This window comes from Henckelia pumila, chromosome 1, assembly GCF_033568475.1.
Source record: "Henckelia pumila isolate YLH828 chromosome 1, ASM3356847v2, whole genome shotgun sequence".
Lineage (NCBI taxonomy): Eukaryota > Viridiplantae > Streptophyta > Magnoliopsida > Lamiales > Gesneriaceae > Henckelia > Henckelia pumila.
In genome coordinates, this window is record NC_133120.1 from 72,719,798 (window position 1) to 72,744,581 (window position 24,784).

General features: G+C 36.6%; 3 protein-coding genes across 3 annotated transcripts; 1 reads left to right on the forward strand and 2 right to left on the reverse strand.

The window, feature by feature from the left end:
- Nucleotides 1–3,067: 3,067 nt before the first annotated feature.
- On the reverse strand, nt 3,068–7,830 carry LOC140885274 (uncharacterized). Its single transcript, XM_073292228.1, has 9 exons — nt 7,307–7,830; nt 6,715–6,751; nt 6,554–6,632; nt 6,386–6,431; nt 6,213–6,311; nt 5,086–5,154; nt 4,671–5,007; nt 4,421–4,575; nt 3,068–4,076 (listed from the first exon to the last, which is right to left on the reverse strand). Exons 1-9 carry the CDS (start codon nt 7,733–7,735, stop codon nt 3,312–3,314), a joined length of 2,016 nt encoding a protein of 671 aa, XP_073148329.1. The 5' UTR covers nt 7,736–7,830; the 3' UTR covers nt 3,068–3,311.
- A 1,551-nt stretch (nt 7,831–9,381) lies between these two features.
- LOC140893759 (HMG1/2-like protein) lies at nt 9,382–11,201 on the reverse strand. The gene is made up of 8 exons (XM_073302734.1): nt 11,103–11,201; nt 10,966–11,021; nt 10,392–10,484; nt 10,206–10,263; nt 10,074–10,118; nt 9,909–9,989; nt 9,749–9,826; nt 9,382–9,664 (listed from the first exon to the last, which is right to left on the reverse strand). The coding sequence occupies exons 2-8, from the start codon at nt 11,010–11,012 to the stop codon at nt 9,644–9,646; spliced, it is 423 nt and encodes a 140-aa protein (XP_073158835.1). The 5' UTR covers nt 11,013–11,021; nt 11,103–11,201; the 3' UTR covers nt 9,382–9,643.
- Nucleotides 11,202–13,260: 2,059 nt separating this feature from the next.
- Nucleotides 13,261–17,478, forward strand: LOC140864932 (uncharacterized). The gene is made up of 3 exons (XM_073269359.1): nt 13,261–13,530; nt 13,645–16,541; nt 17,064–17,478. Exons 1-3 carry the CDS (start codon nt 13,261–13,263, stop codon nt 17,476–17,478), a joined length of 3,582 nt encoding a protein of 1,193 aa, XP_073125460.1.
- Nucleotides 17,479–24,784: the final 7,306 nt, after the last annotated feature.

Below are 24,784 nucleotides of genomic sequence, written 5' to 3' on the forward strand. Positions count from 1 at the left end.
AAATTCTTGATGTTTTTTTTTAAATCTTCAAACCAAGTTTGAAAAGAAAATTGAGTTTGATCAATTATTAATAAAAAAAATATTCAATTCTTTTAATTTAATATTAGTCTATATTTTTTTCCCAGTATACACCAACTCAACACATATAATAATAATAATAATAATAATAATAATAATACAATGAAATTTAAGCCCCCTCCAAAATCGGGCTTTGAGACGGTGGCCTCCTTGGCCTAACATGAGGTACAAGTCTTCCGTTATCGTCCCTATTCAAAAGCTTATTTAAAATTAAGATCTTGATATGAGATGAATTATAAATTATCGATAATGGTTAATGTTATACTTTGTGACGAGTGATAAGTGGAAATGGTCTTGTATTCATTCACATTGGGCCTTATTTGATTGTTTTCCCATTAGAAAATATTTCATAAATTATTTGTCATTAGTGTTGGTCAAAATTTAGTTGAGTTGATAACAACTTGCAAGAGGAAACGGTTGGCTTCACGAATTTTAAAGATGATTATTCGTACGCGGTGGGTCTATATATGAAAAAACTGGTCCACTTTAACCAAAAACAATTGAAAATGGTCCTACACTCCTACTTGCTCGTCTTGTCCACCATTTTTTTAAAAAAATATTTATTTATTTATTTATTTATTAATTATTATTATTATTATTATTATTATTATTATTATTATTATTATTATTATTATCATAAGGTTGAAGCTATTGTACTAACTAATTTTAATTAATATGGTGAAGTCTTATTGATGAAAGTTTTTTATTTTCCTAAAATAAGTTTTTATTTTCTAAAAAATCTTTCAATAAAATTTTGTATGAATTTTCAAAATATAATCATATTATATTTAAAAATTTTAAGATGATTAGATCACTTTGAAAAAAAAATATATGAAAAATATTAACTTGGAAATAACAAAAATCATGTTCATATAATTATTTAATCTGGATTAGCACGCAACGCGTGTATAACAACGTATAGACTAGTTTTAATAATTTCTCATGAGATGATTTGAAAAATGACATTGGTTAAATAATTCTCTTGATTTGTGATAATTTTCATTATTTATTTTGCAAAATTATTTTTAAAAATGTAGTAAAAACAAAACCTGAACAAATGTTAAAAACAGAAAGAATAAAGGTGAGTTTTTAAAATTTCACAATTTATATAAAAAAATGATAGACGAAATGAATAATGCTAAAGATACAACCAATATATCATACAACGATATTTACAATAATTATGTCGTGATATTTTGCTATTATCTCGTGAGATTTTGATATGATATCGTGAGATTTTGTATTCAATGTATCGTGAGATTTGATAAATTAAAATTTTGTTTTGAATTTTTTGTGGTGTAAAAATTGTTGTACAAATTTGGTTGTATATGTAGCATTGCTCTAGACGAAATATAATATAAGATCAATGGAACAAATAATAGATGGTTCTTTATTATTTTATTAGCGAGTAATGATCATATGCATGTGTTGTGAGCTTATATAGTCATTAGTTGAAAACCTAAATTAAAAAAAAAATAGTAAAAGAATAGGGTGGAGATATTTTTTGGAATTTCAGGAAGTTAAACCAAGACACCAAAAAGTGATTACTTTGAAGTAAAAGATTCTTTATTAAATGGTATAGATACGACTACATTTTGAACTCGACTTGTGGTACGCCTATAAAAAGTTTAAAAAGTTTTTGAAGTGTTGAGTATAATTTGGCGATAAAATATGGATAAAAGGTGACCAACGATTGGAAATCAGGCATGAAATTTTGAAATATATGTTTTGTTAATCGAGGAAAAAATTTGAGACACATGAATTTTAAAGTGTGATCAAATAAGGAAAAATTTTATGTGTATTCGTTACTTTCATTTTGCCCAATATCATATTTAGAGTTTGTTGAACAATGGAATTAGGATATCTCCACAATTGTATGTTATTGAGCCTATTTGGATTTCATAGACAATTTTTTTTTAAAAAAAATGCTTTTTTAATCTCTAATTTTGGACTTTTGAAAAAGTTCTAAAATTGACTAAAAAAAATTATTTTTTAAGCACTTAAATAACCATCCAAACACCTTATAAACTAAAAAAACATTTTTTTTTAAAAAAATGCTTTTCTGGTTTGATTTTTGATATCAAACGGTGCCATTATCTACTTTGGACATAAATCCTCATTATTTTGTTTTTGGACTTTCTTTCAATGTAGGACTTTGGTTGAATACCCAACAATCTTCCCCTCAAACGAGGTTCAACCATTATTCTGCCTTACATGAAATATCAGGAGCATCTCATTTTCGAGTCTCCCCGAAAACTTATCCGTCCTCCAATCGAGGCCACTCTGGCCATGGGAACTCTGATACCACTTGTTGAGGGCAACAAAATGATATGATATTGTTTATTTTGAGTCTAAATCCTCATTTGTTTGTTTTTTAAATCCATCCAAAAAGCCTCGTACCAATAGAGGTATCATTCCATATTTTAATTCATGATCTTTATCTTGATCTTTCAATGTAAACTTTGGTTGAATACCTAATAGAGCTATTATCTCCCAATATCTTACTTAGAGTCATTGTCTCACACTGACTGCATCATGGAATCAAAGTCAGAACTATCTCTCAAGAGACAATATCTTACTTAAGAGTTATTGTCTCACACTGACCGCATCACGGAATCGAATTCAGAACTATCTCTCAAAATCCCAAAACTTTTGACAATAAATCTTTTGTCAAAATATCTCAATAATTTATATTCGTAAAATGAATTAATCCGACTCATATTTATAATTAAAAATACTATTTTGACAAAATATCAATATTTTTTCATGAATAAGCATTAAGCAATCTATATCGCAAATTCACCAGTATAACCATATCATATGAGTTTTTGTGAACTTTCAAAACCGGAACCGAAACCGCACACAAGCTGTTACTCTCATACGAAGCTTCAAAGCATTAACGACCATACGCACAGTCTATTTATGGATCCTTAATATTGGTTTATTCGTAATTCTCCGTAAAAATCAATTGCTTTCGATTTACATAAGATAACATACACATATCTTTCTTTCAATTAAATTCGAGTCTCCACCATTCCTATATAAGCAGATTGCTTTCAAGTAGTCTAAATGTAGTAAATAAGACTTACATGGTTTCAACTAATAAAACTATATCCGGCCCCAGCCACGAACGAAACCCTCCCTCGTCGGGCTCCAACTAACCACTCGAAGTCCCCTACTAACAAACAATACAAAGGAGCAGCATCCTCCTCGTTGAATAGTCGATCCAATACTCAGAGTTGCAATGCCAAATCGGGCTGCTGAGGTGAACTAATCTGTAAGCTAGAAGTAGGAGAACCTGCTGCAACTTTCACATTCAAGTCCGGTGGAATCTGTTGGAACAACGGAACTCGGATAATACCTTGTGCCGTATGACTAACTACTGGTGAAGTGTTCCTATTTTCAGTCAACTTAGCCGCATCTAAAATGACATGATTCGTTGATGATGAATGAGTTGAAGATGGTTCGTTTCTTGATTCCGTTTCAACCATTTGAGTAGGATCCATAACTGGGTGTACTGCTATGGCCAGTTTTGGATTTGTCACTGCAGATGGATCGTATCCAAACATTCCATGGAAGCCATTTCTGTGGGATTGATACATTGGGTTTTCTGGAGTCTGGAACTCTGTTTTCACAGAAGAGTCGTGTCTACCCTGCACAGCTGGCTCGTTCTGGCTGTTAGGTTTCCTTGCAGCTTCGAGCTTTCCTTCAGAAGCACAGTATCCAAAAGCCGAATTTACTGCAGGAGTTGAGGGTGTCGCAGGTTTGCTAGAATTGAAGTAACTGGCTGCGTTGCTCAATGATTTTTCCTTCTCGGATGACAGCCACAATGGTTGTGAAGGAATTACCTTCTCGCCAACCCAGCCAGGACCATATTGTATCCCAGAAGGTAAGACATATTCTATTTTCTTCGATGCAATTATCCAGGCTATGGGCCCAAGATTTGCAGCATACTTAGCCATGCTTCTCGCATAGGCAAGTGGTTCGTGCAGCCCCACCTACAAGATCAACAGGGAAATCATGGAACCTCTAGGCAGAAGAAAAAAAGCCGAGTGTGGAGATGTGCACAAGTGTTAACTTTTTACAGAGCAAATGAGGTAAAAATTCCTGGGGACTCATTACTCAAATGTCACAGGTTTCATCGCAATGAATGTGTTCAATGAGTATATTTGCACAGAGTAAGAAGATGAGGCCCTGAATGGGGCTCTCTTGAGCTTTCGTCCGTAAATCATGCATGAAGAAAATCCAAAATACAAGGAAAACTGTTGGCAAAGACGCGTCCCCATCTCAAACAGATTTCCAATTAAAAGGCAGTAAATTAATAAATTTTTGAAATGCATACCGGCACCAATCGCTTCAAATTTCCAAAAGTATTTGATAAGACAGGCAGTTTATTTCCAGAAGACTGTGGATTAAATTCCCTATAGGTATCACGCCTATTCTCATCCACAGTAAACTGTTTGTTACCATATTTCATGTCAGCCCGTAAAATGGAGGCTGCAATGCAAATTCAGAAGAAGAATCAATAATCACAAGAGAATCAACTAAGTGTACAACTACAATCAGACAGAATCACAAACATAAAAGTGAACCTGGAAAGTCACTCCAATCAGACGACCATTCTGAGTTATTTTCACCATTTCTAGAGCGGAAATTCGAGGGATCTGCTGTATATCGAAATCTCTGAGGTGTTGGTACCTTCCTCAAATTGTAAGAGTTCGAACCAACTATTTTCTCTTCTGCACTAGCAAGAAGTGAAACTGAAGGATCAGGACTAACACGATCTAGTGGAGATGTATCAACAGGCTTTTTCAGGTTCTTGCTTGGTGGCCTTCCTCTTCGCACTACTTTGGGCTGTAGTTCACCATCATCACCTTCATGCTTCAGATTTTCAAAGTCCCTCTTTGCAAGTTCTTGGATAGATCGTGCCTAATGTATTTCATGATTCAGATATAAAGCATGATAATTGTGCAGAATAAACAAAGCAAGCTTCAAGGCTTAGCAAACCTGCCGATAATAGATGGTATCTGGAGCATTATACGTCATGGCATTCGAACATATCAGAAATACATCGGTCTGAAAATGCAGGGGACATTCACCATCAATTACAGTGATTTATCTGATCTCCATGTAGAATTCTAAGAAATCAATGGTGCATAGATACACAAACAATAAACAAAATTACATGCTTGTACCAACTTCCGAGGATAACAACAAATTGAGGGGAGATATAGAATAGGAATAGGTCAAGCAATATTATCTGAATCCCAATAAAATCCAAAATTAAAAACGATAAAAATTCACAACAGTCATGCAATAGTTAGTCAACAATAAACAGAGGAAAAAGTGATTATCACTGGATCAAGGCAAATAACATGATTGTCGCAATTGGTTCACATTATTATGCAGACGCACTCTCACATGTAGTCCGTTCTTTGATTTCTGCAATCTTGGTAAAACCATTCACATCCCTGGCCTCTGTTTTATTGGTCCAAAGATGTTACTGCCTAATACAGGTCCAAAACATGATTAAAAGGTAAGTAAAATTGTTTATTAATCATTCATGGTGGCATAGTTTTTTCTCATTATCCTAGATACACATATTGGATAAAATATATCTCAACACTGTGTTCATCAACCACAAAAAATTTATGTGTGTGTGTGTGTGTGTGTGTGTGTGAGAGAGAGAGAGAGAGAGAGAGAGAGAGAGAGAGAGAGAGAGAAATACAATGCAAAAACACAGCCACCATCAAATGCTCAAGATGTCTGATACTATTATCGAGCTTCGTCATAAAAATTTTAAATTTATACTTTGATTATTTAAGTCAACACATTAGCCTCGTGTCAAATGGTAATATCAAGTACACTCTTTAACTCTTCATCAAGCAATATCATTAAAAAAGTGATGACCAAGAAATAGAATTTAGGGTCACATTGGCCCAATAGCAATAGTTTTGAATAACTAAATCAGTTGCATTTGATTTTCGGATTAGGCAGGCATTCTAATCAAATCTCAGCATATTTCGAATCAATACTTCCAACCAACTCAACCAACAAGTATAATTCATCTGTAGATCAAAGGATTATTCATAGTGTGTCCAAAAAGAAATTGGCTTAACTAAATCAAAACCAACCTCTAATTCTTCCAAATTCTTATAAGCTCCCCCATCAAGTTTCTTCCTCACAGTCCCAAAGTCCATCGGGAGCTCAATTATTTCACCATAATCAGGCAGCTGCAAGAAAAATAATTCCACATCAGCCCCTCAACAAACCCATAATTTTCATCAATCTTTGAATGTACAGTCACCTCATTGGGATCCACGGGCTCAGAAAACACCCCATAAATATCCTTCCTGCAGTAAATCCATCCAATCAACCAACACTGACAAACTGAACATTGGAAAAAAGAAAAGTGCGATATAAAGAAGAAATAAGTCTCTAAGCAAGCAGAACAGGCAGACAAGAAAGCACTTACTTTTGGAGCCTGTCAAGAATGAAGACCAACAATGTTCTGTCTGGCAAAGGTGTTGTGGGACCAGAATCCATGGTTGACCCTGTCCAAGAAAATGAAAAAGCTCACAATCAGATAATCCAAACACAGATGCAATCAAGAAGGGGCGTGGATATGATAAAAACCATGTAGAGTTTCTGTCACTGTCGAAACCTTTTTTTCCTGCAAAAACCAATTAAACCACAAATATTAAGAAACCAACAAAGTGGTAAAATTGAACAAATAACGAGAAAAGCCATTAATGAAAGTCAAGGAGAAAAGGACTTGGGGAAAGTTAGTAAATAAAACGGTAGCACCAGCTAGTTATAGGCAATAGATTCGTATATTTTCCAAAATATGGCTACCGTTTACTAAATTCCCAATCAGCATAACATACTTGCAATTAAAAGAGGAAGAAGATTATTGATGATCAAGGTGAAAAAAAAAAATCCATCTCTCTTCAAGGCAAAATTCTCTAGAAATACATAAATAGAAATAAATGGATCATGATTATATGGAACATTTAAAAGCTACAAACGTGGAAAATAAAACCAGATTCATGCAAATGGAAAACGAATTACACAAGTGTTTCCTTTTTCTTTCTTTTTTTTTTTTTCCCAGCACACAAAGATTCAGACTTGACCAAGTCCAAACTAAAGCACCCACTTCAGATCTTCAAACCCATACTAAATTTTCTTTAATTTCATTTTTAATTAAAAAGAAAAAGAAAAAACGAACCTGCATGGAATCCGCGTGGTTAGATCCACGATCCACAGTATTAATCCTCCGCTTCTTATCCGACCCCTCCTGATCATCAGAATTTGGGTCGGAATCCGATCCAGAACCCGAGTCATAATCCCGCGAACGCCGCCTGTTATTCTGTTGCTTCTGATCAATGTCTTCCTCATTGGATTCAGGCAAACGAACAACCAGCTTGACTTTCTTCTCCTTCCTCTCGTCTTCATCCTCGTCATCGAATTCATCCAAATTGTTCAAACTATGGCTCCGGCGAGCGGATCGGCGGTCGCTGGATGGGGCGGCAACATAATTAATTGGTTTTGTAGGGGTAGAACGGAGGTAAGAAGCTTTAGGAGGGCGCCCTTTCTTCTTCCTCTTCTTTAGCTTCAGCTCCGCCGTGGCTGCGGCGGTTTCAGCTACCTTACCCATTGTGACGGGGAAGGCTCGCCTTTTCGTTTAGGTATAGTAATGTGTTACGACGTCGTTTATAAGTACAGTTTAGAGAACTCCGTTATTCGGACAAGTTAATGGATCTACCCCCGCCATCTCAAGCTTAAACCGATTTTATTTCAACCATTATAATTTTGTAAATAAATGTATCTATCCAAAAAAAAATTTATTACTTTAATAATGTATATATATTTAAAGAAAAACTAAAATATGAGTTGATATTCACTTTTAGACGGTCCTTTTATGATAATTTAAATCCACATCCGCTACAATTTTTGAAATATATAATTTGATATTCTCTACTAGACGGTTATTTTCTAATAATTCAAGTCGACTCCGCTACAATTTTCTACCCGAAACAAGCTTAGGAGATTGTTTCGACTCTCGACGTAACCCCCTCCATCTCCAGCACTTATAGCATATTCTAACACTTCTTTACTCATTACTGTTCGTTGGTATATTAATTATCAATCACTTTTTAGTACATCCAACACTCTTTAGGAACTTTAACACATTTTAGTTCCTTGCACACCTCGCAGCACTGGACAAACCTCCACTGTTCCTTCGTTTTAAAATGAAACAATCGTTCTTAATAAAATATCGGAATATGAGGAATGTAGTAAACATTGATCGAGTAAATACAGGGGGAGAGTAAATAATTTAGGTGGAAGTCTAAAAACATTTTAAATTTTTTTTAAAACAATTTCTGCTCCACTTTTATTCCAATCACAGCAAGTTCCACTGTGATACATCAAATTTCAGGAAAGTCTTGTTAGTTTATAGACTATGAACGACCTTATAACATCAGTTGACGCATTGGACATCAGTTAAGCACTTAATAACTCTTCAATTATTCCATGGGCTAAATAATTTTTACACTTCAATCTAAGTACATTGAAAAGCCTTTAATAAGACTCTCGACTCTTCATTCCTCGATTGGCTTCTTGTTGAATGAAATAAAAATAATAAATAACCACACAAGTATTCATTGTTGCCACATATCGACGATGTTTTCTTATATAAAAGCAAAAAACAAAAAAACAAATATTCATAATTCATAACAAGATGCATGAGAATTAGCAGTTATAAACTGTTTAAAACATAATTATGTGCGATCTAGATTAATGATATGTTTTTACCTAAAAATTTTACATGTTATGCCCCCAGTTAAGACTACGATTATATTCTTGGTCTAAACGTGATACAAAGGCGACAAATTCAATTTTAGCTGAACGTGGTGGAGTAGGGCCTCTGAAATTGGACGAGGTTTAGGTTCCCAACTCGGTCACGCATGAATTAACAAGCTTGGAATGTCCGGGTAGGGACATGGGAGTTGGGACCCGGACACGAGTAGCCTCGCTCTCAATGATAAAATTATTAAATTCAATCGAGTACAATATTGATACAAAATCATACATAGCTTCATACTAAAAGATTTTTTATTTACCCATTTTATCAATAACAACATCACGAAGGCACGTTTCGTACGAAAGGAGACTCAGATATTAAAACAAAAAACAATTGGTACACAATCCCACGATGCAAGAAATGGTTGATTCAGGTATGAGTCTCACATATTTCGTTAAAGCTCCACGACAAAGTCAAAGATCAACACTAAAGCGAGGTGAAACTCGAGAGATAACATGGATTGACAACTACAGAATTCCTTGCAAATACCATAACAAAAGCATCAATAGCTCTAAGAGATAAAATGAGCTATAAAGTTAAATCCCACTTTAATAAAGTCTACGTCATGTGACTAGGAACCTTTACATTCCCAGAAATTGCCAAATGTACTAGCAAAAGTTGGATGTCAAGAAACTAAAATTTACTGTAACCGATCACCAAAAGAGTTCCATAAAAGAATTTCATCATCACAGGTAGTGCTTAGCCATCGTCTTCTTCATCCTATATTAACGAAAAAATTTCCATCAGTCATCGCTATGCTTCATGGTGTAATTGCGAAATGAAAATAAGACATAAACACCATACCCCTCCACTGCTATCCTCATCTTCCTCGTCATTAATTTCAGACTTAGACTTGTCAGAATCGTCGTCACCACCCCCAGCCTAGTAAAATGACAGGATATGTGATGTTATCATATCCCAGAATAAAAAAGGAGGGAAAAAAAAGAAACTATAATGCGGTTACCAGTTTTTTGTTGTAGGCTTCCATTTTTCGCTCATATTCCTCCTTCCTCTGTGCTGCTATTTCGACAAAAGGAGCTTTGTCCTGATATTCAAGTCACATATCATCATCAAAAACATAATTTAAAAGTTAACTGCCCATACATAGACCTCTGAAATCTGTACTTACATCTTCATCCATTGACTTCCACCTGTCACCACCAGCCTTTCCAATCTATAATAATTCCATTAACTGTCTCAGGTCTCGTAAACAAAACTCCGTTGATTCTCATGTATATTTAGTAAAGAACAACCAACTCACCACAGCAACTGATTTAGTGTGGGGGTGTTTTTCCTTGAATTGCTTTCTGAAGCTCTCCCTGCACCCACCGATTTCAAATTACACAACAGACTACCATGTGAAGCATTGCAGAGAAAATTATAAATTCTAATCAATAAGCTGGCAAAAAAAAGTTTCAGGAAAATCCACGAAATATCATTCACTGACATGAAAACAAAGAAAGCACTAGGAGGCCTCTTTGGCTTGTTAGGGTCCTTGGCCGCATTTTTCTCCTTCTTTGTTTGCTTCTTCACTGCAAGCCTAGAGTGCAAACCAGAGAAATTAATCACATCTGATTAAATATAACTAGAAAACTAATAAAATGACTATCTAATCCAATGATGAAATAAGAAAAAATCGATAAACAAGTATCAATTTTCCGATATGCATACTCATAAATGTCCATCAATTTTCAGAAATCAACATAGCACAATGTAAAATCCTTGAAAAAAAAAATCGATCGTGACAAGAAAAATAAAAGGACGAAAGAAACGACCAGGGAACCGTAACGAAAACTCGAAGGTTGTTGAGGACCACTATAACAAGGACCAATCGCTACTTCTCCGTCAAATTAAATGCTAAAATACAACAAAAATCGAAAAAAACAACGAGAAAAATGAATTTCATAAATGCACGCAGGACAATTTTACGCTCGCCGATCTACAGCATTTATCTAAGAAATGACACATAAAATTATATTCTCCAAAAAAAAAAAAAAAGGTATAGAGATATCTCCAGTCACCTGCTGTCTCCTCTCTTCGATTCAGCCTTCGATTTGCCTCCTTTCATGCTGAAACGCTGAGAAAACGAATAGAAAATCTGAGAAAACGAATAAGAAATGGTGGGGAACAGAATGAAGATCGATGGAAAATAAGATACCTGGTAGGGTTAGGGTTTGAGAGGTTGGCAGCGGCTGAGAGTGGAGAAATGAAAGGAAATGAAATCTGGGCCTGAATTAGATTTTACGATTTGAGTCAAATAAATAAAGGCGGGTCGGGTGTTTAGGCGGGACGCGTTTATTTTTATTCTATCCAGATTTCATCAATATCAATATAATAATAATATTATAATAATCAATATTTTTTTCTTATTTTTAGAATACAGAAAATTTCTTTTAAAAATAATTTCTCGCTCTAAACGCAAATGTTTGATATTATTATTAGGGGTAGTAAAAATTTTCGAAATCCCGACTGATAGGTTACACCTGAAAATTCAACTAGGCCTGAGCCCAATCATGAAGGTCCACTCCAAATATTTTTGAAGCCCAAGCTTATTTAAATATTATATATATCAATATAATAATAATATTATAATAATCAATATTTTTTTCTTATTTTTAGAATACAGAAAATTTCTTTTAAAAATAATTTCTCGCTCTAAACGCAAATGTTTGATATTATTATTAGGGGTAGTAAAAATTTTCGAAATCCCGACTGATAGGTTACACCTGAAAATTCAACTGGGCCTGAGCCCAATCATGAAGGTCCACTCCAAATATTTTTGAAGCCCAAGCTTATTTAAATATTATATATATTTAATTCAAGCAGACCCTGAATTCTACAAAAGCTCATAAGAGGCTCAAGCCCGTGAAACTCTCCGAATATCTATAAATAGTTCAAGTCACCTCATTATTAAGGTACACACTTTCTTTAGCACTATAACGCTTACTCTCGATTATTATTTCTTGAGTAATAACTGACTTGAGCGTCGGAGTGTCTTCGCCGGAAACCCTCCCGGCTCCTCTGACTTTATTTTGTGACGTAGGAACAACCCACTGAAGATCTTCCAAGGGAACGTGCAAGGATTTATTCATACTCCGGACTTTGCGGAAGCAACGTATCGAGTACAAGTGATTTTTGGCTACATCAGCTTGGCGCCGTCTGTGGGAAACCGTTCACTACGTCATTGAGAACACATATTACTTCAAAAATGTCTCAAGGAAATAATAACAATGGAAACGCACCGCCGAGTATTACTCTCACCTGTGAAGACTTGACTGCGCTAATGGAAAACACAACAGCACTCGCAACAAAAGATGCAGTTGCTCAGTACCTAGAAACCCGCAAGCGCAAAATCAGCAAGAAAAAGGCTCAGACTGAAGGTTCGTCATCTCTTGACCCTAATAACGGAGACCCAAATAAAGATAAGTCTAAAGTGAATGATAAAGATCAAGGGGGACCAAGAAAAATACTACTCAGAAAGATGGTGAAGCCAGTGTTCACACAGTTCATGACACTTCTGGCGAAAACAAGATCACTAATCCAGCTCAGAAGGATGGATCTCGCACACATGTAACTGGAGAGAATATGTCCGCAATTTTGCCGTCACGTCGAAGCCCCTTCACTGATAACATATTATCTGAAGCATTACCAAAGGGAGTCAAAATCCCCAGCTTACATGAGTTCGATGGAACGAGTGACTCCCAACACCATATTGACAAATTCTACACGAAAACGAATTTGTATGATATCACATATGCTGCATATTGTAAAATTTTCCGAACAACATTATCAAGAAGAGCACTCACATGGTTCAATAATTTACCCTCTGGATCTATTGCCAATTTGGAGCAACTTACTGACTGCTTCATCCAGCAATTCTCAATTAACAAAAAATACCCAAAAACAGCAGCATATTTGTTCATAGTCATTCAAAAAGAAGGAGAATATTTGAGGGACTATGTTCGGCGATTTACTCATGCGGTGCACGAAGTCTTACACGTGAACCATGATTTGTTAGCTGGAATAATGCAACAAAACTTGCGCCATCGGAAGTTCAAAGAATCAATAGCGGGAAGGGCGTCAAAAAACTTAGAGGAATTATTGGAAAGAGCTGAGAAATACATACGGTTGAAGAATCTGTAGAGCCACACTACTTGAATAAAATAAAGAGAGAAGAAGATAAATCAGATATTAGAAAGCGAGACGAGAAGCGAACATCACAGAGCCCCCACCTCCAAAATACACCCCTCAATGCACGTCTGACCGATATACTGGTAGTGGCTGAAAAACAAGGGTTGTTGCGTCCCCCTCGCCCAATGCAAAATAACCCAAAGCGCCAGCGTTCGGACAAGTACTGCCATTTTCATAAAGATAAAGGTCGTACTACAGAAGATTGTTTCAGTTTGCGAGCAGAAATTGAAAAACTCATAAAACGTGGGCATTTGGAAAATTTTGTGGACAAATCCCGCAGTGAAAAGCGAGATGACAGACGTCGGGTTGAACAACCAAAACGTGACTATCAAAAGCGCCATGATGAAGCTGGGAAACAACATGAACGAGTTGATGAAAATTTGCCCTCGGGAGGGGTAATCGTCGTAATCACTGGGGGGCTTGCTTGTGGCGACTCAAACAATGCAAGAAAAGCCCTTCTACGGGCAGCAAAAGGAACCAACAATTTATCTAGCCCCACATCCTTGTAGATATATGAAATTGGAACCATCCAAGATGGATTAGCTTTCAGTGACAAAGATCTGGAGAACCCTCGGGGCACACATAATGATGCTTTAATCATCTCAGCCACAATCTCCAATTTTTGGGTAAAGAAAATTCTAGTGGATTCAGGAAGTTCGGCCGACATAATTTTTCATGATGCATTCGTGAAGTTGGGTATTAGTAATGCACAGTTAACTCCAGTCAACACTCCACTAGTCGAATTTTTTGGAGAAATAGTTGAAGCTTTGGGAGAAGTAACGCTTCCTCTTTCCTTAGATTCTTACCCCAAACGGTCTACTAAGATGGTGAAATTCCTTGTAGTAAAGGCTTCATCTGCGTACAATGTGATATTGGGACGACCAAGTCTCAATATATTCCAAGCCATCGGATCGACATATCATATGAAGCTGAAGTTTCCGACTCCAGGAGGAGTAGGAGAATCCATTGGTGACCATCGTCTAGCCAGAGAATGTCATGCGGTGACATTGCGGGGTTCATCAGGAAATCGTAAAAGACAAGTTTCTAGTGAGGAAAGAGCACCGAAACCTGGAAAATTTTTACATGAAAATGGAATACAGTTGGTGGATGAAGAAGTCCAGAGCAAAGAGAGAATAATAGCAACCGAAACTCTGAAACATGTGGCAATCATTCCAACTGATCCCAAGAAAACCCTAAAGATCCGTACCGAATTACCTCCTGAGCTGGAAGAGAAGTTGAAAAATTTTCTTGGTCGCAATTTGGACGTGTTTGCTTGGGGTGATGAGCCTTTTCCCGGAATACCCAATGAATATGCGCTCCATCACCTCCGTGTTGATCCGAAAATGAAACCGGTGAAGCAAAAGAAAAGAGCATTTGGCCCAGATAAAAATCGACATATAGCCGCTGAAGTGGAAAAACTCTTAGCAGCAAGATACATCAGGCCAGTTACATACCCAGATTGGCTTGCAAATGTTGTCTTAGTACCAAAACCTGGAGGAAAATGGCGTTTGTGTATAGATTTCACTGATCTCAATAAAGCATGCCTGAAAGATCTGTTTCCACTCCCTCAAATTGACTTGTTAGTCGATTCGACAGCAGGATGCGAGCTGCTCACTTTTCTTGATGCGTATCAAGGATACAATCAGATTGGTCTAGCACCAGAAGACCAAGAAAAGGCAAGTTTCATCACCGATAGGGGGATTTATTGCTATGATGTTATGCCGTTTGGGCTAAAGAATGCTGGAGCTACCTATCAACGTCTGGTAAATACCATGTTCGAACGCTTGATCGGACATAACATGGAAGTTTATATAGACGACATGCTCGTCAAAAGTACCCAAACATCTAATCACTTGAAAGATCTTGGGGAATGCTTCAGTATACTCAAAAAATACAGGATGAAGCTCAATCCGGACAAATGCACTTTTGGCGTACGAGGAGGCAAATTTCTTGGTTACATGGTGTCAGAACGAGGAATAGAAGCCAACCCTGAAAAAATTAAAGCAATTTTGAACATGAATCCTCCAAAAAGTGTGAAAGGCATCCAGGAATTAACAGGACGTTTGGCCGCCCTCAACCGGTTTATTTCAAGATCTGCAGACAAGGGGTTACCATTCTTCAAACTGTTGAGGAGTGGAAATGGTTTTCGATGGACAGAAGAATGTCAGCAAGCATTTGACGAGTTGAAAAGACATCTGACCTCTCCGCCGTTGTTGGTAAAACCAAAGGAGGGTGACACCCTGCTGATTTATCTAGCAATATCTGCGAAGGCGGTAAGTGCAATATTGGTATCTGAAGTAGGACGTGAGCACAAACCAGTGTACTATATCAACCGAACTTTACACGGAGCAGAATTAAGATATACAAAGATCGAGAAAGTGGCACTGGCTTTGGTAACTGCAGCAAGAAAACTACGTCCTTACTTTCAGTCTCATCCAATAATTGTACTCACCAATCATCCTCTGAAACAAATTATCTCGAGTCCTGAAGCATCGGGAAGAATGGTTAAGTGGGCTGTCGAATTGAGCCAATATGGAATTGAATATCGCCCGCGCCCAGCAATTAAAGCACAAATTTTGGCTGATTTTCTAGTAGAGATGGCAGTAACTCAAGAGGAAAGCTCCACCCAAACATGGATGGTTTATGTCGACGGGTCGTCAACCTCTACAGGAAGCGGTGCAGGTATAGTTGTGGAGAGCCCACAGGGAGATAAATTTCAATATGCCATCAAATTTCTATTCCCTGCAACAAATAATGAGGCAGAATATGAAGCTTTCATCATGGGAATTAAATTGGCCCTGTCGGTAGGAGCAAAGAAACTGACGATACACAGCGACTCCAAACTTATAGTCAGTCAAGTTAATGGAAATTATGAAGCGAAGGAAGATAAAATGCTTGGGTACCTCACTCAAGTGAATGAACTTCTCTCACGTTTGGACAGCTACGATGTGAAGCAGATACCTAGAATGGAGAATGAGTCAGCGGACCGTCTCGCCAAGTTAGCAAGCTCCTTGGCCAACGTTGATAATAGGAAAATTACATTCCTAACATATGGCAAGGAAGAAACTGATGAAAGTGATTTTACAATCTTCTGTGCTGACAGCGAAGAACCTAGTTGGAAAGATGAAATAATCGACTATTTGAAGCAGGAGAAACTACCCGCTAACCAAGTCGAAGCTCGAAAACTTAGAGTGAGAGCTGCTCGGTTCACGATCATTGACGGAGAACTGTACAAAAGAGGTTTCTCTTCCCCTTACCTGAAGTGTCTAACGTCAGCTAAGAGAAACTATGTGCTCCGTGAAATTCATGAAGGAATATGTGAAAATCACTTAGCTGGCAGAGCTCTCGCGGGAAAAGCATTGCACCAAGGGTACTTTTGGCCAACGATGAAGCAAGACGCTATTGAGTAAGTGAAACATTGTCACGCATGTCAAGAGCATGCTAACTTCCATCACCAGCCGGCTACAATCTTATAGCCCCTGGAAAGTCCTCTATCTTTTGCTCAATGGGGAATGGATTTGGTAGGTCCTTTTCCTCCTGCTACCGGAAAAAGAAAATTTCTGATAGTTGCTGTGGATTATTTCACCAAATGGGTCGAAGCTGAACCATTGGCCAAAATATCCGAGAAAGATGTAATTAATTTCTTATGGAAGAATATAGTATGCAGATTTGGCATTCCTCAAACCTTGGTTTCAGACAATGAAACTCAATTCTCTGGAGCGAAGATAAAAGACTGGTGCAAAGGACTCTTTATCAAGCAGTTCTTCACTTCTGTAGGGAATCCTCAAGCAAATGGGCAAACCGAGGTCACCAACCGGACCATTCTACAGCACCTCAAAACACGCCTAGGCAATGCCAAATGAAAATGGGTGGATGAGTTGCCAATTGTTCTATGGGCATATCGAACCACTCCACGCTCTTCAACTAGAGAATCTCCTTTCAACCTGGCCTACGGAGCGAAAGCTGTGGCTCCTGCCAAAATTGGAGAGCAATCATGGCGAGTGAAACAGTACGCTTCATCTGGGAATGACCAAGCCCTCCGAATTTCATTGGACTTGGTGGATGAACTGAGAGATGAAGCTTCGACACGAGCCGAGAGATATCGAGCTTGTATGATTAAAGCATACAATGACAGAGTCAAACCAAGATCTTTCCAAGTAGGAGACCTGGTCTTGAGAAAATCCGACATCTTGAAGTCTGTGGGTAAATTAGACCCAAAATGGGAAGGCCCGTACAAAGTAATTGAGATTGTGATGATGGGAACATATCGCCTCCAACATTCAGATGGAAGAATACTTCCCAGACCTTGGAACATGGCCAACCTGAAGAAGTTTTATGCATAAACTGCAACTCTCGCCAATAATAGGCTAAATCTACCTTTTTTGTTACTAGCATATTTTCTTTATGTTTTGATACTACAATTTGGTTATGTAGTTTTCAACTAATATGATTATTTTGTTATACAAGAAGATCACTTTGTCGAAAGCTTATCATATCTCCTCTCCTATACTAACGCTTACTTACGATGTAAACGTCATAGACCCTAGCAATCATAAAAAAAATTCCCAATAATAAGAGGCTTGGCCAGCCCCATGGGACATTTGAAATTATGACGCCGTAAGAGGTCAAGACGAAATAATAATATTACAAGTCCCGAGATACCTCACCACGTACTAAGTGGGTTTAGGACTTCCCCATGAGATAAAATCTTGGGAGACTGATCCCCTCCCAAGTACTCCAATATTAAAGCGATAGTATTTTATTCATCAAACAAGTATGCAATAGCAAATTCAAAATGCAAAAGAGATATGATAATCGACAAAATTGAATATATATATATATATATATATATATATATATATATATATAAAGGAATTATTATTTTTCCTTTGCTCTTCCACCAACTACTTACTTACTCAAAAAGAACAGACAAAGTTTATGACTTTGACTTTGTTACAAAGAAAAATTTTGCCCAAAAGTGGCAAGAAATAATAAAGTTAAACTGCTCCACGGCTCCAAAGAGTAGTCTCCATGTAGCTTCGACACACACCGTCATTATTGATTGTATAAGCTAAAAATTCGAATGCAAAGCTTCGATCATCTCCTCATCACCCAGTCCTCCCAATAAATTCCCTAAGGGAGGATCCGAGTCATCCTCAACTCTTGCAGTTCTAGGCTCCGGAATTTTAGGGTGAATCATCATAATAATTTCCTCTGGAACTAGTTTAGTATCCCGTAGTTCTTGGCGACAATCCACGACAACTTCATCATGAATAACAATCGTCCGCTGAATCACTTCATCTCTAAAAGCTGTGGATTCTCGATAGCCTTCAATTGCTTTTTCTCCGGTGCTTCGCAAGAGATTCTTGCCTATTGACGAACTGAGAAAAATCTCACCGGTCTCCGATTCACGGGAATATTTCCCTCTAAGTTCCTCCATCTCCCGGCACAAGATATCATACCTTTTGGTTTTTTCTTCAAGCTCCTTTTGCGACTTGAGAAAATCATCTCTAGCCTTAGTGTTTTCCTCGCTAAGTCTTTTGCACTCACCCCTTAAGGACGTAAGCTCGTCATCAAATTTTTTCCCGAAATTTCGAGACCTATCTTCTCGAAATTGAAAAGTGTGAGCAAACGATAAAATCTATAAAAATCCATAGATAAAGAAAATTATTTGTTACGTAAAAATCGTAATAAATAACAACAAGCAAGTAATGATATACCTGGAAGGCGGACGAAGCAAGAGACCGAGTCAACACTTCGGTAGGTTGTGGCAGTAAATGTAGCCTATCATGATCTCTAATCAGGTCCGCTCCCGTTCTCCAACCAATTTCTGGATCTTTCAAATCCCAAAAAGATCCATCATTATTTTTATGGTTCACTCCTTCCACGAACAAGTGGCGACCCTCGAGAGCTCCCAGATCAACTACTCGTTCGTCGTCACGTTTTTTCTTCGGATCTCTAGGATCTTCAACCTTTTTACTACGTGCATCGATGTCGGGTCTAGCTGCAACATCTTTCCTTTTGCCGCTAGTCTTTCTGTCATGCGCATCGGATCGTTTGGATGGTGGGACAGAACGCTGAGCATGATTTGAAGGCCCGGGAGACTTCCTCCTCCGGGGAAGCTCTTGAGAACCAATGATAGCTCGCTCATTTGTGAAGTCTTTTCTTAGCATTTTTGACGCATCCTTCTCATTTTTCTCTATGCACGCCCGGACCTCCGCCAAACTTATTTTTTTTCCTATAAAAAAACAAGGAGAATAATACATAAATAAATACAAGAAATTCTCAAATTACACCGAGCAAGGTACATTTATTTAAAAATACAATAGCATGCAAGAGAGTGAAAAAGCAAATACCAGCAGGAAGCAAAGTTTGTGGATCAACCAAATTTTTAAAAAGGCATAATGAGCGACATTCAAGTTGCAACTCACGATGAGTTTTGCTAAAAATAATTCTCCGGTGGCCCGGACTCCATACTATGGGAACCTCCCAACCATAATCTCAGACATAAACAAACTTTTTTCTCCAATCGCTTTTCGGAGATGGACAACGAGATAAAAACTTACAATCTCCCCGAATTAGAAAATAAATATAGGAACCCGACATGGAATGACGCACCGAGAAGAGCGCATAAAATAAGTTTATAGTCAGGGACATTTTAATTTCGCTCACTCTACATAGGAAACACGTAAAGAGGAGAATCACACTTGGTGTTAATTGACTTAAACTTACCCCGAGACTGTCTAAAATTTCTATCAAAAGGGCATGAGAAGGAAGCGAAAAACCAAAATTAAAGTACTCCAAATATACAGTAAAATAACCCGGAGGCGGTTCATGGCAAGAATCTCCATTTTTTTGGAATCTTAAGAATATGTCTGGATGATAATTCAAGTTCTTGACATGGATTTAAAATCTCCGACTTATCCAAAATACGCTCGCTCAATCTCACCGAAGACCCATGGGAACCACTATTAGGGCAAGAATTCAAATAACTCAAGGGAGATAGACACTCGTCAATTTCACTGTCATCGCCAGACCCCGCGGGCAAGGAGGGATAAGTATCTCGGTTAGCAACCAACACCAAAAGTACCTTACCTCATGGAGGATGCCCTACAATAAATTTTACCAAAAAGTAATACCACATAAATCAACCCAAAAATAATAAGTAATAGCATCAAATACTTGGAAATAAAAATATTTTTATTTCCTGACATGTAACATATATGTGTATATACGTAGGTATATGTCTCTATCTCCATCTAGATCGGATTCATCACCGTCAACATCATCCTCAAACGCACCCACAAACCTCGTCACAGATGATGTCGCCGCCGCCCCATAGCCACTGGCAGCCATCTCCGACGAGTATCATGGTCGATGGCGGAACATCTTCCTCGCCCAGCCACCATCTTCGCACGGAAATTCCATGACGGCGCAGCCTTTGTCGAGCCAGATTAGGAGAGCTTGGAAGCTACTCCAATGCCGAAAGTCGACAGAAGCCCATCGCCGTCCTTTCTTCACGCAGCAACCTCCTCGGCCGAAAACCTTTCTTGCGCTGCAGCTTCCTCGCCCAGCCACCATATTCGCACGAAAACTCCATGACGGCGCCGCCTCCGTCGAGCCAGATTAGGAGAGCTTGGAAGCTACTCCAAGGCTGGAAGTTGACCGCCGAGCGCTGCCGCCTCTCTTGCTACCGCCGCCACATTCTACAGCCGCCTAACGGACGTTGCCGCCCAATTGGCCGTGAGTGAAAGAGGATGTGAAAAAACTTGGTGTCGAAGATGATAGAGGCCATATACACACGATGAGCACATACGTACACGATAGGAAATTCTTTGCGAAGGAAAATGAAGATCCACATATAGATACATACAACTGAGATAAAGACGAAGCAAAAAATAAAAAAAATAAAAAAAGAAAAAGGGAACAAACCGTTCAAAACAATACAAATAGGAAAGAAAAATAATAATGGGCACATGGTGTACAGTTATTTATTACCTGCCATATCACTTTGTCTCTACTCCGTTTATTTTTGATACGCGATCGTGAATACTGCAATATCAAAAATTCAAAAATAAAATTGCGTTAGTAAGCTGTGATGAAAACATACGGTGATGTTGAATTTATAATAGCCGTAGCTGATAGAGTTCTACTGAGATTCTACAATTAATATTCTAGTAGGATTTTAATTCTATCAAATTACATGGTGATTATTATTATTCTACCAGGATTTTAATTTCACTGTATCACAGTCCCCGTAATTTTCGCAGTGGCAAACAATATTCGTTCTCGGCAACTAAATTTTTGGCAATACTCCGGTAATAATTCTACTCTCAGACCTCTCCACACACGCGACATGCCCGAGAGGGGGGGGGGGGGGGGTGCGATGATAGGTTACACCTGAAAATTCAACTGGGCCTGAGCCCAATCATGAAGATCCACTCCAAATATTTTTTAGGCCCAAACTTATTTAAATATTATATATATTTAATTCAAGCAGACCCTGAATTCTACAAAAGCCCATAAGAGGCTCAAGCCCGTGAAACTCTCCGAATATTTATAAATAGCTCAAGTCACCTCATTATTAAGGTACACACTTTCTTTATCACTATAACGCTTACTCTCGATTATTATTCCTTGAGTAATAACTGACTTGAGTGTCAGAGTGTCTTCGCCGAAAACCCTCCCGGCTCCTCTGACTTTATTTTGTGACGTAGGAACAACCTACTGAAGATCTTCCAAGGAAACGTGCAAGGATTTATTCATACTCCGGACTTTGCGGAAGCAACGTATCGAGTACAAGTGATTTTTGGCTACATCACCGACCTTTTTCGAATCACATCTCATTTCCGTCTTGAAAAAATTCCCACACGACATTTTCTTGATTCGAATTTTTGGGATTTTTTTCGTCCCGATTAATATCGGGGGAGGGATCGGGAATAAAACCTTATCCGACGGGATTCCCGACCCGTCCCGAAATAATATTATAATATATTTTATTAATAATTTTATTAATAGATTGAGCTAAATATTATTGTGTTTCCATCCATATAACAATTCATTTTGGATTTAATTCACATAATTTTTTATTGTTGAAATGATCGAATAGTAGAATAACGAAATGACATTTTTTTGTATTTTTTAAAATAAATAAATTAATAATTTAATTAATTCATATTTACAATTATCTAATTAGAACATATACTAGAATAAGAGATGTAATTTGACAATCTATTTAACAAAATTTAACTTGTAATTTATATCCGAACATTTTCTATTAATAATTATTCGATGCATATTATGATGTTCTTCTTTTGACAAAACCTTAAAACTTTATCCAGAATATTTTAATATTATATGTTTTAAGTTGAATATTTATTTTTTATTTAGAAATATAATGTTTTAAATAGTATTTTTTAAAATAAAATAATCACAATTTTTTTGGTTTTTGAATTAAATCTTGAAAATGAAAAAAATTCGAGATTTTATATCTCTATCCAATGGGATCCCGTACATTCGGGTCTCGAAATATGTCGAGTATGATATCGGGAGAAAAAAATTTTCTCGATTCTTTTTGGGAGTCGACAAAAATTGGGTAGAAGAGTTAAGGGACGGATACCGACTCTATTCCACCCCTAATTGTTATACGTCCCATGTAAAGAGTTGTTGGACAGACTAACCATGAGTCATGTTGGGTTCATGTATATATGAATGTGAGCAAATCATATCATAAGCGATGATCAACCCCAATTCGAACCTAACTAATACAATCAGTCCGAACTAATATTATTTATTCTTTTAACAAAATAATTAAATAAAAATTCAAAACACGTAATAATAATAATAATAAATATTTTAATTCAGACATATAATTAAAAAAACTCATTTATATATATTATTTAAATTTGAAAGTCTGATTGTAGAAAATAAGTACACTTAATACACAAAATAAAAACTTTTTTAAAAATCAAAATGTTATAAATTAAATAAATTATGAAAATATACAATATCAGTACACAATAATTTTTTTCCCAAACATACAATAAATAAAAATATAGCCAATAATTCTTAATTCTACGTAAAAAAAAAAAAAACAAAGTAAAAAAAAATCGGATCATCTTGGGTACGATTAATTTTTTCGTGTCAGATCAGGTTGGCAAACTGAGTTCATTTTTGACAGCTCTATTTATAAGTAAGGGTTGGACTCGTCCTGTAACCCCTACCCATTTCCCGCCCTTAAGAATTTAAAATATTTTTTCACTATATCCAGTACCGGACAAGTATTGGGACCCGAATATTCGGGATCTCGTATGGTAAAGAAAAAATATCCTGATAAATATTTTTTTTTTATGTTGGGTTTGGATGTTGCGTAAATCTGAAACTATATGCTTGTTGTTTAGGATGTGCTGTTGTTTAGGATGTGTCGCAGCGAGATTTGAAACAAGACACGGTCATATATTCATATTGTAAATTCGATGCTGGAGTTCAACTATATCTCTTAAAATGGGTTTTTCCGACATATGGTGCTTATGGAATACAATGATCACCAATCAATATACAAAGATTTTTATTTTGTAACATGAACACTCCAAATTACAAAACCTGACAAACTTTAAGATGTTTTTTGAATCTTCAGAAAAATATGAGCGCAAATATGATATGCAGCAATACGTAAAGAACAAAAATTAAATGTATTTTCGAGTTTCTGACTTGGTAACATATTTCCATCCTCACATGGGTTGTATTTATAGAAGTTCAAATGTTTTCGGGGTCTTTTCTTGATTTTATTTTTAGCCTCAAACTCGATCGGATCCGTCAGATCTTGATTTAATGGTGTAGATTGCACCCCGTTTGGTGAGTCACAACCACTAAATCATATCATTTGATCATATTCAATCTTTGTGAATCCATTAGAATTGGACAATCTGATCGAGCAAATACTACCACTGACAATCAACTCAAATAAATCTATCAATTAAGCTCGAATAAATCGCAAGTGCACAAGTCAAATAATCATATAGTGTACAGAGTACGAGTATCGTCCCACAGAGATTGATTTGTGACAAAATTACTCAAGTATTATTCTTTAGTTAATAAAAATGAGATGAGAATAAATTAATAAACTAAAATAAAATACTGAAACAAAAGATAAATAACAAAATAAATTTCAGAAAATAAATAAATTAATGATTGTTAGGATCTCGGTTCACCTACCATTTTTCTTCTCTAATGATTGAATTTCAATTCTCAAGTCATGCTTCTGACAGAATTCCTTAATCTATCAATATATTTTGTCAAGTTATATTAATCTAATTAACAAAATGCAATAACCAAGTGTCTTTGCGTTATTTAGCAATTGCAATTGCATTAATAAATGGTGGAATTCTCTAGCTTTCGACCTATTGGACTATGATTATCAACATGTATCGAACCTCATATGTCTATGCAAGTTGTAGATCCATGGATTATATTATTTTATAATGTTATAAAATATCCTTTCAGTATCAATTATAACACATAACATCAATTCGAAGTTGATCAATCTTCAAATAATCAATAAACACAATAATATAATCAAGAAAGCTTTAAAATCCAAATTCAATCTTCAAGAAGAAATAAAACAAAGTTTTGGGGGTATCATCCCTAAAT

Coding starts and splice junctions, on each gene's coding strand:
- LOC140893759 (XM_073302734.1), bottom strand. CDS start 11,012: ATGAAAGGAGGCAAATCGAAGGCTGAATCGAAGAGAGGAGACAGCAG. Junction 10,264..10,391: donor AGTGCTTTCTTTGTTTTCAT/GTCAGTGAATGA, acceptor CGGTGGGTGCAG/GGAGAGCTTCAGAAAGCAAT. Junction 9,665..9,748: donor ATGAGGATAGCAGTGGAGGG/GTATGGTGTTTA, acceptor TCGTTAATATAG/GATGAAGAAGACGATGGCTA.
- LOC140864932 (XM_073269359.1), top strand. CDS start 13,261: ATGCAAAATAACCCAAAGCGCCAGCGTTCGGACAAGTACTGCCATTTT. Junction 13,531..13,644: donor AAAATTTGCCCTCGGGAGGG/GTAATCGTCGTA, acceptor ACATCCTTGTAG/ATATATGAAATTGGAACCAT. Junction 16,542..17,063: donor ATGAAGCAAGACGCTATTGA/GTAAGTGAAACA, acceptor CTCTTCAACTAG/AGAATCTCCTTTCAACCTGG.
- LOC140885274 (XM_073292228.1), bottom strand. CDS start 7,735: ATGGGTAAGGTAGCTGAAACCGCCGCAGCCACGGCGGAGCTGAAGCTA. Junction 6,432..6,553: donor ATTCTTGACAGGCTCCAAAA/GTAAGTGCTTTC, acceptor GATTTACTGCAG/GAAGGATATTTATGGGGTGT. Junction 5,008..5,085: donor ATACCATCTATTATCGGCAG/GTTTGCTAAGCC, acceptor GAAATACATTAG/GCACGATCTATCCAAGAACT.